At 43.8% G+C, this 16,315-nt stretch overlaps 1 protein-coding gene across 1 annotated transcript in view; it reads left to right on the top strand.

The window, feature by feature from the left end:
* The first annotated feature begins 767 nt into the window (after positions 1-767).
* Positions 768-16,315, top strand: part of shmt2 (serine hydroxymethyltransferase 2 (mitochondrial)) — a 71,129-nt gene continuing 55,581 nt past the window's right edge. Inside the window, exons 1-2 of the mRNA XM_041887350.2 lie at positions 768-901; positions 12,995-13,192. Coding sequence (XP_041743284.1) covers positions 869-901; positions 12,995-13,192 — 231 coding nt within the window. The 5' untranslated portion in view covers positions 768-868. The remainder of the gene's footprint in view (positions 902-12,994; positions 13,193-16,315) is intronic.

Here is a 16,315-nt window from a genome sequence, read left to right as displayed (position 1 = left end):
CTCTCTCTCTCTCTCTCTCTCTCTCTCTCTCTCTCTCTCTCTCTCTCTCTCTCACTCCCCCACCCCCTATCTCTGTCTCGAACCCTTTGTGTGTGTGTGTGTGTGTGTGCTTGTGTGTGTTCAATAATAAATTGCCATGTAAAAAAGTAACTACACAGGTCATGCAACAATATCAAGGACAGTTTGTTGATATTGCATTCTCTGTACATATCCACATAAGCAAGGTGAGCAGCCTGTGTCCAGGCCCTAAGGACTGAGGTCAACCAGACTAGACACACTGTCTCGCCAGCCCTTCAGTCTATAGTGCCATGTATTTACAGAGCATATTTATTTTGAAGAATCTTTACAAGGTAAAGGTAAGCAAACATAGTCTACAATGGATGAAGGAGCCCTTGAATGAATACGATATGCAGATATTAAGTAAGGCAGTAAGTATGCATGTCTGATGTAGCCTATGTATTGATATTTCAGTTGAACATGTTTTACAAACAGAAGGATCATATATCATGCAATATATTTGACAAAATAATCACATAACACAAATTACACACCCTCCAGAAGAAGGGAGAAAAGCTGCTCTTATTTTTGATTATTTAGCTGATCATGTCCACACATTTAAAATGTATAATTTTATATTTCATGGGATTTTATAACGTTCACGGCTGATAACACATGTGAAAAAATTACGTCACTCTTGTGTAATGCATAAAAACTACAAATCCCAGATTGGCGATGTAAAAATGCAAAGCGCAAGCATCCGCCTCTTTCCACTGACTGATCAACTTCAAAACAGGCTTTCTTAGCGTGACCCTCTCAGAGAGTGAGGTGGTTAGATTGAACGTTGCTGGCCTTTTGAAAATTTACGAATATGCTGTCATTGACGTTGAGGCAAATTGCACGGGTGAGTGAGTACTTTTTAATTTAGCCAACGTTACTCAATGATAGATCTAGCCAGCCAGCTAGCTTCAAATCAAATTACAGCAAAATAGCATGCATGAGCAGCCAGGTGGCTAGCTAAGCTAGCTAAGGCAGCCACGTTTGCAGCTTTATGTCATTATAAAGCTAGGTAGCTGGTTAGCTTAAAGGCTACTGAACAGTGTGGCAAATTAGGTTGCCTCAGCTAGCTGGCTTGGTATGGTGCATGGACAGCTAGTTAGCTAGGCTATACTCCCGGGAGACCACAAACACACACAGTGTTGTCTTTTAATGGTTGTGTACACACGTTTCAATTTGTTGACATGGTTTTTGATCATAGGAATATGAGATGGTCCCATCATGTGTTTGGCAAGCGATCAACTTTCACTATCTCCCTCCCAGCGCGAGCCCCACGCTTACCTTGCACAACTCTGCACTGGGGACAAAGTTGCAAGGTAGCTGGCCAGTTTCCCAAATGCTTGGTATGACATTGGGAACTGACTGTAACCTTGAGTGCTTACCCCTCTAATGTAAGTAGCTTTCTAATATAGTTAACCCTTAGCGTAGTTACACGATATGGATAGTAACTCGTGAAATGTATACGTTTAGCCAACACAGTTAAACTGGTGAGTGATGACGCAACAGTCTCGTGTCGGTTTCATCATGTCAGGTGGTTGGCACAAAAATTATACTGTTACTTTCCTAGCTACATTCGTGCAGTTTTCAGTTGTTAGACTACTGTTTAGAATTGGACTTGGAATAAAATATTTGTTCTTCTTTTTGAGCTGGGAATAATTTTATATAGTCAGTTTGTAGACTCTGATGGATACAATGTTATTGATCCTTTCAGAGGGAGTTTGCGTTGCAAAAATTACAAATGTTCTTTACAAACTTCAAACATTTTTCATAGACAGGGCAGTAGCTGAAAGCACAAAGTGCAAGAACAGTCAGCAAATATTAACCCTTCTCAAGTTAGTAATTTTACAGTAGTCCTATAGTCTACCTGTTAATTGCACCAGTCAGCTAATAAGGAACCTAATAGCTTGATGTTTATTATGTAAGGATCAAGATAGTATTTCTGTCTGCATGGGGCTAATAAATCAAACTCTGTCACAGCACTTTCAATGACAAGCATAGTATCTCTTTCAATTTGCACCCCAGTATCTCTATTTGCACATCATCTTCTGCACATCTATCACTCCAGTGTTAATACTAAATTGTAATTATTTTGCACTATGGCCTATTTATTGCCTTACCTCCATAACTTACTCCATTTGCACACACTGTATATAGATTTTCTATTGTGTTATTGACTGTACATTTTGTTTACCCCATGTGTAACTCTGTGTTGTTGTTGTTGTTTTTATCGCACTGCTTTGCTTTATCTTGGCCAGGTGGCAGTTGTAAATGAGAACCTGTTCTCAACAAGCCTACCTGGTTAAATAGAAAAATATGCATTCACCTTCTTTCACACTCCACACATGCAACAGGTTTTAGTATCAGAGGCTGCCAGTACAGTAACCTTAAAGAGACAAAGTTATGGATCTGTTAGCATCCAGGACCAGAGCCTAGACACAAACCCTTTGGGAGACAAAAATATTGTGATGGTGCTTTTGAAAATGGGCTACGTGATCGTTAGCCTAATCTCGGCACCCAGAAGCCAAATCAAGGTTGTCACGAGAGACTATAGACTACATGATGGGTTAGGGAGGCTATTTCACACTGTGAGCGAGTCTTAACACCTGTGAGTGTCAACCTTCTCAACTTGGATTGCAAGTTTCAGGCTAGACAAGGAAGTAGGAATCTGTTCTGCACACTAGTAAATGTAGGGCAATTGATGCAAGGCAGCCTGCTCTTTGAGTTGAGGTTTCCTATTAAAGATGACTGAATGGTTTGCATGCTTCTCCTATTGCGTTAATCCGTTTTGTATGCATCCTAATGCAATTTCAAAGATCTCACGAGTTGTAGTGTGTATGGTGGCGTGCACCCATTTAGAAATAAGGACGTGGGCTGTCCTTAATCACTTTACTGGTTCTTGAAACTCTGGAGTTTTTAGGTCCAAGGCCTATCATCACTGAACTACTTACGGTCTGTAATCGTATATCTGCCTCCTGGGCTCTCATTTTGCAGGAGTGGCTCTTTTAACTTCAGTAAAGTAGGCCTACCACAAAGTATTGAATTAGTTATGCATATGTGGCACTTGAGGAAGACTGCCTTGAAGTTTACACGCAATTCAAAACTGCCTAGTCTGTTGCACACTCACAGCAGCCATTTTTTATTTTATTTTGAAAATAAGTGCAATATTGCCATATAGCCTACACGTAACTAGCCTACATTCTGTGAAATGGCCAGTTTCAATGAGTTTAGGACTGTAGCTGGTAGTGTGTCCTGTCTGCACTGTTTCCTCATGGCCATAACTTAACTTTCTTATCAATCTGCGTCTATAAAGAGCCCCCTGTACTATAACTCTGACATGCTGACTCCACATATTAACTGTGTTGATATTCCCATGTTATTGCCTTTTCGAAGGAGCCAAAGCTCAACTCGGTGTTGGCCAATGAGCTGAGTGGACTGTGTGCACACCCCTCTGTCTCGACTCAAGGCCACTGCAAGGGGCTGAACTGGAGTTCGACGAGCACAAGCTGCATAGCCACGCGTGCAGTCAGTATAAGTGACTGTAGCATTTTGATGATCATGGTATTCATTGCATTTGGAATGGGCTGGATTTTAAAATCTGTGCCTGTTTTAGAATCCTTGACTTGCATGTTGGCTTTAATTGGCTATAGCCTACCTGTCTAAGTGAAATATTTCAAAGCTTTCCATTGTAGTATGAACTTACAAGTGAATGTTACAGATGTTAGCCTAATTAGCATTTATTTATTTACATTTACTTGAGGGAAGACTGTGCCTCAGTGAGACAGGAGTGTCAGAATTCCGATCTAGTTACGGACATTCTTGTCAGTCTTTTTCCTCCATTTCCCGGTGAGCCCTAACCGTAAGTTCTGTGTTAGGCTTCAGTGACTGGAAAAACACCCCGACCCCTGCCTGTACCCTATCAGTATTAGTTTTGTTTCTGTATATTTGAGAGCCATAATGGGTGATGATACATAGTCGTCTCCCGGTTTCTAAAGGCCATTCTAATGTAATACAGTGCCCTGAAACCACCAGATTGTTTGATCGTGATGGCCTTTATTTCTCTCTTTTTTTCAGATCAGTTTCTGAAGAGACAATGTGATTTGTAGAGAGCTGTATTTATATTTACCCAGAAAAAAAGCTGTTTTAAAAAGGCATTGGCAATAATTCTGTTAAGTGTTGCTGCCAATCGCCCAGCACCTGATTTAAAACATTTTCAATAATACAGCAGGCATAACCTAGATGCATATAATTAAAGATGGCCTCTCTCTAAAACTCATCAATGACAAACCATCATTAACACTCACTGTTGACACTTGCGTTTGAAAAACAGAAGAGTTTTCACAGATGCCTAAAAAATCAAAAGTAGCGGGAAGGATCCGGTTTGTTTAGCAGAGGCCTACATGTCTATTGGATGTAGAGAACGTAACAGATTTGTTCCTTGAACTGCCCTCACAACTGTCGGTAGCCCTCACAACTGTCGGTAGCCCTCACAACTGTCGGTAGCCCTCACAACTGTCGGTAGCCCTCACAACTGTCGGTAGCCCTCACAACTGTTGGTAGCCCTCACAACTGTCGGTAGCCTGTAACAAGGGGTTAACGTTATCGCCGTTGTGATGTTTCGGAGGCTCCAAGAAATTGCGCCTCTAGACTGAAGCTGAGCCCTGCCGATTGTCGTGTGACATGGCCTGTGTGTGTGAGAGAGACGCCCGCCTCGTCACACGGGCCGTGTCCAGCCAGACGTCAACCCTCTTCACCCTGGCCAGTTTTCTCCTCTTTTCTCCCTCGCTCTGTCCGCCTTGTCATCCCAGCTGAATCAGAGGGCAATTTGGAAAGGCAGTTCTCCTATTAGTCAGTGACAGGAAGAGAGTGAGGAGTGTCTGTCAGCCTGACTGATACTGCTGCCCTGTTGACACCCCTCTCTTGCCCTCGTCTCCTCCTCGCTCGCTCTTTTCTCTGTCACCCGTGTTACCAGGCTGATTGTGGTTTCACACCAGGCCTGATGGACAGCAGTCATCTGGAAAATGGACTCCTCTTCAACTACCAGAGGAAGATGACACAAATAATGAGTTAAAATGGAATGATAGTGGGATTTTTTTTGCGGCCTAATAGGATAGTAGCAGGCCGGGCCTAGAGGCCGGCCAGACAGGAAATGACAACCCAATGCATCATCAACATCATGAAACAGAGCAGTGTATGAGTGATGCCTCAGTCCTTCCCTACTAGAAGACAGTAGACAACATGCTGATCTGATGTACCCCCCTCATCACTACTAGTTTCTCATCCAGTTCACCTTCGTCTAAATATAGTGCTGCCAACAACAGTGACAGATCTGGTCCTTAGCATCTATTCATCCTCTCACGACTCCTCTAGGATCAATTAATCATGCAGTTTTTTTAATTAATCCAGTGTAATGATGGGTGGATGCAGCAGGCAGAGCAGGCCTCAGGGAGGAGGAGTTTGATCTGATTGTTTAGAGGAGAGGAGACTGCTGCCCAGGCCAGACAGAGAGCAGGTGGGGGCCAGAGGAGGCTGCTGCCCAGGCCAGACAGAGAGCGGGTGGGGGCCAGAGGAGGCTGCTACCCAGGCCAGACAGAGAGCAGGTGGGGGCCAGAGGAGACTGCTGCCCAGGCCAGACAGAGAGCAGGTGGGGGCCAGAGGAGACTGCTGCCCAGGCCAGACAGAGAGCGGGTGGGGGTCGGAGGAGACTGCTGCCCAGGCCAGACAGAGAGCGGGTGGGGGCCAGAGGAGGCTGCTGCCCAGGCCAGACAGAGAGCGGGTGGGGGCCAGAGGAGGCTGCTGCCCAGGCCAGACAGAGAGCGGGTGGGGGCCAGAGGAGGCTGCTGCCCAGGCCAGACAGAGAGCGGGTGGGGGCCAGAGGAGGCTGCTGCCCAGGCCAGACAGAGAGCGGGTGGGGGCCAGAGGAGGCTGCTGCCCAGGCCAGACAGAGAGCGGGTGGGGGGCCAGAGGAGGCTGCTGCCCAGGCCAGACAGAGAGCGGGTGGGGGGCCAGAGGAGGCTGCTGCCCAGGCCAGACAGAGAGCGGGTGGGGGCCAGAGGAGGCTGCTGCCCAGGCCAGACAGAGAGCGGGTGGGGGCCAGAGGAGGCTGCTGCCCAGGCCAGACAGAGAGAGCTTGATGATGGAGTGAGCATGTAAGGGACTAATAAAAAGGAGTCAGTGCCACTCTGTTTGGCATCTCACAGTGACACCAGCGCAGAGAGGAGGGGACGCCCTCAGCACAGACAGATGGACACCCCTGTCTGCTCTCTCTGAAGTAAGCACGGTTGTGTGGGTGTATGTGCCAGGGTGTGCGCAGACAGCAAAGGACGGATCCCGTCAGAGCTTAATGACCCGTGTGATTTCTGTGTGGAACGTGTCCTCTGAGGGAGCAGGCAGGTGGACCTGAGCTGTCTCCCCAGGACTCCTCTCTCCCTCCTCACCATCCTCTCCCTGGCCCCCAGGCCGCCTCACACACAGCCTGAGTGGCCCGCAGGCTGACAGAAGGCCAGGAGAGCCCATTAATGTGCCAACCTGCCGAGGACAGGATGGGGCCCTAGATATCCTTCCTCATCAGCACCACAGGAGCTAGCTCCGGGGGGAAACAACTGCAGGCTTGCCAGGAAGCTTCTGGAAGGTTTAGGACATGTTTCTTAGAGGAAGCAACTGACCAAGGTGAACGCTCAGTGATAAAGATGTAATGTTGTAGGCTAACAGCTGTGTAAATAACCTGTCATTTAGGATGAACCTGTTCATATCCTCTGGAGATAGTCTTCTGACAATTAGCCTGTAGGATTTATGTCTTTGCAGTATGCTGAATAATTTGTAACCTATTTTTCAAGGCATGAAGTCTGCTCGTTACAAATCTTTTTTTTCAGAAGTGCAGTGTTTTAGTGTGACTAAGTGACTCGAGATGGACACACACACACACACCAGACAGTATATAACCCTTACACTCATCTGGATGCCCATAAGTGGTCACCATCATTGTGTTAATTGGTTTTTAATAACACTATTAAAGTGAAGTTGTGCAGTACACCTGAATCGATGAGACCATGTCTAGGTAGGGTCTGGGTAAGTAATATCATCATTATTAGGCTAGTCCTGCTGTTTTAATAAAAAGTGATGAGCTATTTAATTAGTATGCACCCGCCTCTGTAACACAGCACTTTTGTAGTTACTCAAACTGAGGCCCTAGCTCTGTCCCAGATCTATTGTGCTTTTAGCCAGTTCTTCTCTTCCCACTATTGTTGTCATGCCATACTACGGTCAGATAGTTTGGCTAAAGTAGAACATCTTGGAAAATCTGACAAGCAGAACCAACAAAATCTTAGTGCGTCAATGCGATCCCTATTTTAACACCCGTGCAGAGAGGGCGAGAGAGTAAACCGAGCTGACTAAACTGCCCAGAACAGGAGCTAGCCTTTATTTAACCAGGAAGTTCCATTGAGGTCAGAAGACCTCCTTTCCAAGGGGGCTAATAGAAACTCTGTATGCACCCACACGATCCACCAGCTAGCAGAATGGAAGAGTACTGTATGGCGAACTAGTCGGGCGGAGAACTATGCATGGCGCTAGCTGAGATTAGATAAGAGGAAGTGCTGAATAGTGGCCCTGCTGTTCTGCTCTGTGCTGGGTCTGTAAAGCAGTTCGTTAGCTAGCTCCCTTCCCTCAGTACGGCTGATAGAGGCATAATTGAACAACCACGCTGATTGTTATCACACAAACACCCAGCTAACTCTACATTATATTACAGTTTCATATTGGAGTGCATAAGAGGGAGATATCTATTAAAAAATATATATTTTATGTCTTGTCTTCTCCATGTGTTTTGAAGTTAACATGGTTTAGATGTATTAATCGTTCAAAAAGAGACGTTGAGAACACACTAGGCCTAGGCATTTCAAATTGCACAGTGGCCTATGTTCTGAAACCATTCTGATTGATATAGTATGTGTCTCTGACACTTCTCTTTCTGTAGCTCCAACACTACTGAATAAGGCAGATCAATTTACAGTCTGTTAACAGCTAAGACACACAGTTAGTAAACAGCCAAGAGCTAGCGATATGTGAGAACCGCTGACTAGGCCGCTAGCGTTGCACTCTTTTGGGAAATTAGGGCCGTGAGAAACATGGCTGAAAATATTGAGATAAATTCCCGTAATTTTACAACCCTAACACCGTTCATTATCCTGTTGTTTTTATAATGACCTTGGTTAATACGTAACGAAACGCCAATAGGATACTACCATTCAGTGGCGGTAGGGCTTTAGGGGTGTTGCCCCACTTGTGATTGGGCAAAAAAAACGAATACAAATATTTGTATGAAATATATTATATAATTTATGGAATAAGTTTTAAATGCTCATAAAAGTGATAAATGTTTAAATGTTCCTGTTTCAGAAATGTATTGTCCAAAACAAGCTGTTCAGTTACCTACTATGCTGCCCCTCAGTGACTGCTATGAGGGGGAACTGCCCCAATGAAATCTCACAATTTATCCCAATGAAATCTCACAATTTATCCCAATGAAATCTCACGATTTCATAGCATAAATTATAACGGCACAAAGTAAATGGACTGTCCTGGGGGCGCTCAAATGTGCGCTTAGTCAGAATTTCGGGGTCTAACTTGTAAGTAAATAACAGTCATGTGAGCCTGGGACCTGAAAAACTGGACAGCTACATCCAATGAGTCGAAGGACCGAGGGATACAGTGGCTAGGACCTACTCATCGCGGATCTGGTAGGACAAAAAAGTCTGACTGGCTGGCCAATTGGATTGTTTCCCCCAGTGTTCATCGTGCTCTACTTTAGGTGACCGGTTGTGTACTCTAAAACAGCATACAACCCGGTGTATCACAAAGCAGGATCAAATTAAATAGCCAGCTACAGTCATTTTGAGAAACATTTAGAAATAGTTTTAGAATTTCAATTAACCAGTTAGTGCTTTCAGAAAGTATTCACGCCTTGATTTTTTTCCACATTTTGTTGTTACAGCCTGAATTTCAAACGGATTGAATAACAGTCTCCCTCATCTACACACAATGCCCCATAATGACAATGAAAACCTGTTTTTTGAAAATGTTGCTAATTTTAATTGAAAATGAAATACATTTTACATTTTAGTCATTTAGCAGATGCTCTTATCCAGAGCGACTTACAGTTAGTGAGTGCATACATTTTTAATACTGGCCCCCCGTGGGAAACGAACCCACAACCCTGGCGTTGCAAGCGCCATGCTCTACCAACTGAGCTACAGGGGACTACAGAAATATCTCATTTAAATAAGTATTCACACCCCTGAGTCAATACTTTGTAGAAGCACCCTAAGCTTTCTGGGTAAGCTTTCAACACCTGAATTGTGAAACACTTGCCCATTTTTATTATTTTCAAAATTCAAATCAAATTTTATTTGTCACATGCGCCGAATACAACCGGTGTAGACCTTACCGTGAAATGCTTACTTACAAGCATTTAAGCAACAAGGCAGTTTTGAGAAAATGGAGTTAAGAAAATATTTACTAAATAAACTAAAGTAAAAAAAAAAGAAATAAAAAAAGTAACACAATAAAATAACAATAATGAGGCTATATACAGGGGGTACCGGTACAGAGTCAATGTGCGAGGTACAGGTTAGTCGAGGTAATTTGTACATGTACAGTTGAAGTCGGAAGTTTACATACACTTAGGTTAAAACTAGTTTTTCAACCACTCCACAAATTCCTTGTTAACAAACTATCGTTTTGGCAAGTCGGTTAGGACATCTACTTTGTGCATGACACAAGTAATATTTCCAACAATTGTTTACAGACAGATTATTTCACTTATAATTCACTGAATCACAATTCCAATGGGTCAGAAGTTGACTGTGCCTTTAAACAGCTTGGAAAATTCCAGAAAATGATGTCATGGCTTTAGATGCTTCTGATAGCCTAATTGACATCATTTTAGTCAATTGGAGGTGTACCTGTGGCTGTATTTCAAGGCCTAACTTCAAACTCAGTGCCTCTTTGCTTGACATCATGGGAAAATCAAAAGAAATCAGCCAAGACCTCAGAAAACAATTGTAGACCTCCACAAGTCTGGTTCATCCTTGGGAGGAAGGTACCACGTTCATCTGTACAAACAATAGTACACAAGTATAAACACCATGGGACCACGTAGCCATCATACCGCTCAGGAAGGAGATGCGTTCAGTCTCCTAGAGATGAACGTACTTTGGTGCGAAAAGTGCAAATCAATCCCAGAACAACAGCAAAGGACCTTGTGAAGATGCAGGAGAAAACCGGTACAAAATATCTATATCTATATATATATATATAACAAGTCCTATATCGACATAACCTGAAAGGCCGCTCAGCAAGGAAGAAGCCACTGCTCCAAAACCGCCATAAAAAAGCCAGACTACGGTTTGCAACTGCATATGAAATTCACTTTCATCAGACCAGAGAAATGTCCTCTGGTCTGATGAAACAAAAATAGAACTGTTTGGCCATAAAGACCATCGTTATGTTTGGAGGCAAAAGGGGGGGCCTTGCAAGCCGAAGAACACCATCCCAACCGTGAAGCACGGGGGTGGCAGCATCATGCTGTGGGGGTGCTTTGCTGCAGAAGGGATTGGTGCACTTCACAAAATAGATGGTATCATGAGGAAGGAAATGATGTGGATATATTGAAGCAACATCTCAAGACATCAGTCAGGAGGTTAAAGCTTGGTTGTAAATGGGTCTTCCAAATGGACAATGACCCCAAGCATACTTCCAAAGTTGTGGCAAAATGGCTTAAGGACAACAAAGTCAAGGTATTGGAGTGGCCATCAATAAGCCCTGACCTCAATCCTATAGAACATTTGTGGGCAGAACTGGAAAAGCGTGTGCGAGCAAGGAGGCCTACAAACCTGACTCGGTTACACCAGCTCTGTCAGGAGGAATGGGCTAAAATTCACCCAACTTATTGTGGAAAGCTTGTGGAAGGCTACCTGAAACATTTGACCCAAGTTAAACAATTTAAAGGCAATGCCACCAAATACTAATTGAGTGTATGTAAACTTCTGACCCACTGGGAATGTAATGAAAGAAATAAAAGCTGAAATAAATAATTCTCTCTACTATTATTCTGACATTTCACATTCTCCAACTGCAGTGTAGATTTGGCCTTGTGTTTTAGGTTATTGTCCTGCTGAAAGGTGAATTTATCTCAGTGTCTGGTGGAAAGCAGACTGAAACAGGATTTCCACTAGTGCTTAGCTCCATTCTTTTTTTTTATCCTGAAAAACTCCCCAATCCTTAACGATTAACATGACGCAGCCACCACTATGCTTGAAGATATGTAGAGTGATACTCAGTAATGTGTTGTATTGTATTTGCCCCAAACATAGCACTTTATTCAGGACAAAAAGTTAATTTCTTTGTTTGTAGTATTACTTTAGTGCCTTGTTGCAAACAGGATTCATGTTTTGGAATATTTTTATTCTGTACAGGCTTCTTTCTTTTCTCTCTGTCAATTAGGTTAGTATTGTGGAGTAACTACAATGTTGTTGATCCATCCTCAGTTTTCTCCTATCACAGCCATTAAACTATGTAACTGTTTTAAAGTCACCATTGGCCTTATGGTGAAATCCCTGAGTGGTTTCCTTCCTCTCCAGCAACTGAGTTAGGAAGGACGCCTGTATCTTTGTAATGACTGGGTGTAATAATACACCATCCAAAGTGTAATTAATAACTTCACCATGCTCAAAGGGATATTCAATGTCTGCTTTTTTATTTTTTACCCATCTACCAATAGGTGCCCTTCTTTGTGAGGCATTGGAAAACCTCCCTGGTCTTTATGGTTGAATCTGTTTTTGAAATTCACTGCTCGACTGAGGGATGATACAGATAATTGTATGTGTGGGGTACAGAGACGAGGTAGTCATTCAAAAATCATGTTAAACACTATTGCACACAGCGAGTCCATGCAACTTATTATGTGACTTGTTAAGCTAATGTTTACTCCTGAACTTATTTAGGCTTGCCATAACAAATGGGTTGAATACATATTGACTCAAGACATTTCAGATTTTAATTTATAATGAATTTGTAAAAAAAAAAAAAATTGTAAAACACAATTCTACTTTCACGTTATGGTGCATTGTGTGTAGACCAGTAACAAAATTCAGGCGGTAACACAACAAAACGTGGAAAAAGTAAAGGGATGTGAATACTATCTGCAGGCTATCTACCTTTTGGTAAGCAGCTAGCTGGTTGATAGCTATAGCTAGCTAGTTAGCTCCCTGGTAGCTTGCTCCCATGCCAATTTCAAGACCAGCTAAACTAATATCTGACTAACTCGGAAATATGAAGTTATTTCAGAATAAAAGTTTAACTGGCTAGTGCATCATGCTTTGTGACATTGTTAGCTATCCCTAGTTGGATAATGTATTTTCACTTATTGCATCTGTGTGCGTGTTGTGTTTTTCCTGGTGCATTCATTCGTAAACCGGCTGCTCGTTCTAAATAGTATAATCTAATCTGTTCAGAACAGTGGCAGCTGTGGTCATTCGGTTTTTGACATGCACAAGTAAAATGGGTGTATTTATGCTGTTGTTCAAATGCACAGATCGCTTTATATATCTTCTCCAAAAAACTACCGGTAGTTCGAAAACTTGGCATCATATTTTAATGTCATGCTGCTTTGTTGACAACTCCAACCACCACCACCCCTCCCCGCGTCCCAGGTATTCAGCAAATAAGCTGCTGCCACTGCTACTATTGTCTTAACCAATGGGATTTGTAGATCAGAGGTGTGTTCTTGTGAAATTGCCATTTTTAGCATGCTAACGCCGCCTCTGTTTCTAAAACCTTTTTGTGCCCGCTGCATCAATTGAACACAACCCAGTTATTTTTGTCATGGATCCATAAATTACCTCTTCCCTTCTCTGTTTCTCTCTGTCTGTGTTCTCCCTACCAGCCGTTGTGCCAGCGTGCCCCGGTGGCCCTGAGCAGCGTGGGGGCGAGGAGGGGTCAGCATGCGGCTACCCGTAGTGTGGAGCAGGAGGCCCCATGGACAGGGCAGGACAGTCTGGCCCAGGATGACCCAGAGATGTGGGACCTGCTGCGGAAAGAGAAGGACAGGCAGTGTCGGGGACTGGAGCTCATCGCCTCTGAGGTGCAGTAAGATGTGTGTGTGGCTGGCTGTCTGGTGCGCTGCTTGTCTTTCTGTCTGTCTGTGTTTGGCTGGCTAGCTAGCTGTCTTTCTGGCTTGCTGGTTGGCTGCCTGTCATAAAGAGAAGGCCTCATGGCCTCTGAGGTAAGCTTTATGTAAGTCCGTCTAGTATGGGCAGTTGAGAAAGAGCTACATCGGTAGGCCCAGAGTCATACTAGGGATGTGCATCTCTCCTTTCATGGAAGGTTCGATACACATCTAGATACAGTGGGGAAAAAAAGTATTTAGTCAGCCACCAATTGTGCAAGTTCTCCCACTTAAAAAGATGAGAGAGGCCTGTAATTTTCATCATAGGTACACGTCAACTATGACAGACAAATTGAGGAAAAAAATTCCAGAAAATCACATTGTAGGATTTTTAATGAATTTATTTGCAAATGATGGTGGAAAATAAGTATTTGGTCACCTACAAACAAGCAAGATTTCTGGCTCTCACAGACCTGTAACTTCTTCTTTAAGAAGCTCCTCTGTCCTCCACTCGTTACCTGTATTAATGGTACCTGTTTGAACTTGTTATCAGTATAAAAGACACCTGTCCACAACCTCAAACAGTCACACTCCAAACTCTACTATGGCCAAGACCAAAGAGCTGTCAAAGGACAGCAGAAACAAAATTGTAGACCTGCACCAGGCTGGGAAGACTGAATCTGCAATAGGTAAGCAGCTTGGTTTGAAGAAATCAACTGTGGGAGCAATTATTAGGAAATGGAAGACATACAAGACCACTGATAATCTCCCTTGATCTGGGGCTCCACGCAAGATCTCACCCTGTGGGGTCAAAATGATCACAAGAACGGTGAGCAAAAATCCCAGAACCACACGGGGGGACCTAGTGAATGACCTGCAGAGAGCTGGGACCAAAGTAACAAAGCCTACCATCAGTAACACACTACGCCGCCAGGGACTCAAATCCTGCAGTGCCAGACGTGTCCCCCTGCTTAAGCCAGTACATGTCCAGGCCCGTCTGAAGTTTGCTAGAGTGCATTTGGATGATCCAGAAGAGGATTGGGAGAATGTCATATGGTCAGATGAAACCAAAATAGAACTTTTTTGGTAAAAACTCAACTCGTCGTGTTTGGAGGACAAAGAATGCTGAGTTGCATCCAAAGAACACCATACCTACTGTGAAGCATGGGGGTGGAAACATCATGCTTTGGGGCTGTTTTTCTGCAAAGGGACCAGGACAACTGATCCGTGTAAAGGAAAGAATGAATGGGGCCATGTATCGTGAGATTTTGAGTGAAAACCTCCTTCCATCAGCAAGGGCATTGAAGATGAAACGTGGCTGGGTCTTTCAGCATGACAATGATCCCAAACACACCGCCCGGGCAACGAAGGAGTGGCTTCGTAAGAAGCATTTCAAGGTCCTGGAATGGCCTAGCCAGTCTCCAGATCTCAACCCCATAGAAAATCTTTGGAGGGAGTTGAAAGTCTGTGTTGCCCAGCGACAGCCCCAAAACATCACTGCTCTAGAGGAGATCTGCATGGAGGAATGGGCCAAAATACCAGCAACAGTGTGTGAAAACCTTGTGAAGACTTACAGAAAACGTTTGACCTGTGTCATTGCCAACAAAGGGTATATAACAAAGTATTGAGAAACTTTTGTTATTGACCAAATACTTATTTTTCCACCATAATTTGCAAATAAATACTTTTTTCCCCCACTGTATTGGAGCAGGGATAGGCCTACCTCTCATTGCCGTGAGCAGCTGTGTCTCCCGCACTGTGCGCCCAGTTATCTGACAGTCAAATGCATAAAAACTCGATAGGCTACTGAACTGAAGGAGAGGACACATCAATTCAGTCAACAGATAACTAGACTTTTTCCACATTTTGTTACGTTACAGCCTTATTCTAAAATTGATTAAATTGTTTTTTTCCCCATCATCAATCTACACACAATACCCCATAATGACAAAGGAAAAACTGGTTATTAGAAATAAAAAATGGAAATATCACATTTACATAAGTGTTCAGACATTTTACTCAGTACTTTATTGAAACGCCTTTGGCAGTGATTACAGCCTGGAGTCTTCTTGGGTATGACGCTACAAGGTCTCTCCAGAGATGTTCAATCGGGTTCAAGTCCAGGCCCTGGCTGGGCCACTCAAGGACAGTCAGAGACTTGTCGCGAAGCCACTCCTGCATTGTCTTGGTTGTGTGCTTAGGGTCGTTGTCCTGTTGGAAGGTGAACCTTAGCCCCAGTCTGAGGTCCTGAGTGCTCTGGAGCAGGTTTCCTCCAGACGTGACGCTTGGCATTTAGGCCAAAGAGTTCAATCTTGGTTTCATCAGACCAGAGGATCTTGTTTCTCATGGTCTGAGATTCCTTTAGGTGCCTTTTGGCAAACTCCAAGTGGGCTGTCATGTGCTTTTTACTGAGGAGTGGCTTCCGTCTGGCCACTCTACCATACAGGCCTGATTGGTGGAGTGCTGCAGAGATGGTTGTCCTTCTGGAAGGTTCTTCCATCTCCACAGAGGAGCTCTGTCGGAGTGACCATCGGGTTCTTGGTCACCTCCCTGACCAAGGCCCTTCTACCCCAACTTCTCAGTTTGGCCAGGCGACCAGCTCTAGGAAGAGTCTTGGTGGTTCCAAACATCTTCCATTTAAGAATGATGGAGGCCACTGTGTTCTGGAATTAAACCTGTTCGCTTTGTCATTATGGGGTATTGTGTGTAGATTGAGGGGGAAAAATTGAATTTAATCCATTTTAGAATAAAGCTGTAAGGTAACAAAATGTGGAAGAAGTCAAGGGGTCTGAATACTTTCCGAATGCACTGTATATATTAGGTAGACCTAATCAACACACTCACTCTCTGACCTCACTCGGTCAGTCACTCACCGTACACAAGGGGAGTGTCATCAGGTCAATCAATACATCTTTTGGTTTCAATCCCATAAACAAGTGGTATTTTACTATTCAAATAAAGACACACCGGTCCTTTATTCAGTGTTGATCCCCTGGTCTTCCTCCCTCCTTATCAACCCTCCTGCATCAACCCTCCTTTCTCTCTGTCTCTCTGTCTCTCTGTCTCTCTGTCTCTCTGTCTCTCTGTCTCTCTGTCTTT

Source organism: Coregonus clupeaformis, chromosome 10 (genome assembly GCF_020615455.1).
Source record: "Coregonus clupeaformis isolate EN_2021a chromosome 10, ASM2061545v1, whole genome shotgun sequence".
NCBI classification, from domain to species: Eukaryota; Metazoa; Chordata; class Actinopteri; order Salmoniformes; family Salmonidae; genus Coregonus; species Coregonus clupeaformis.
Note: the sequence above shows the minus strand (reverse complement) of the source record. Positions and strands in the feature narration are given on the sequence as shown.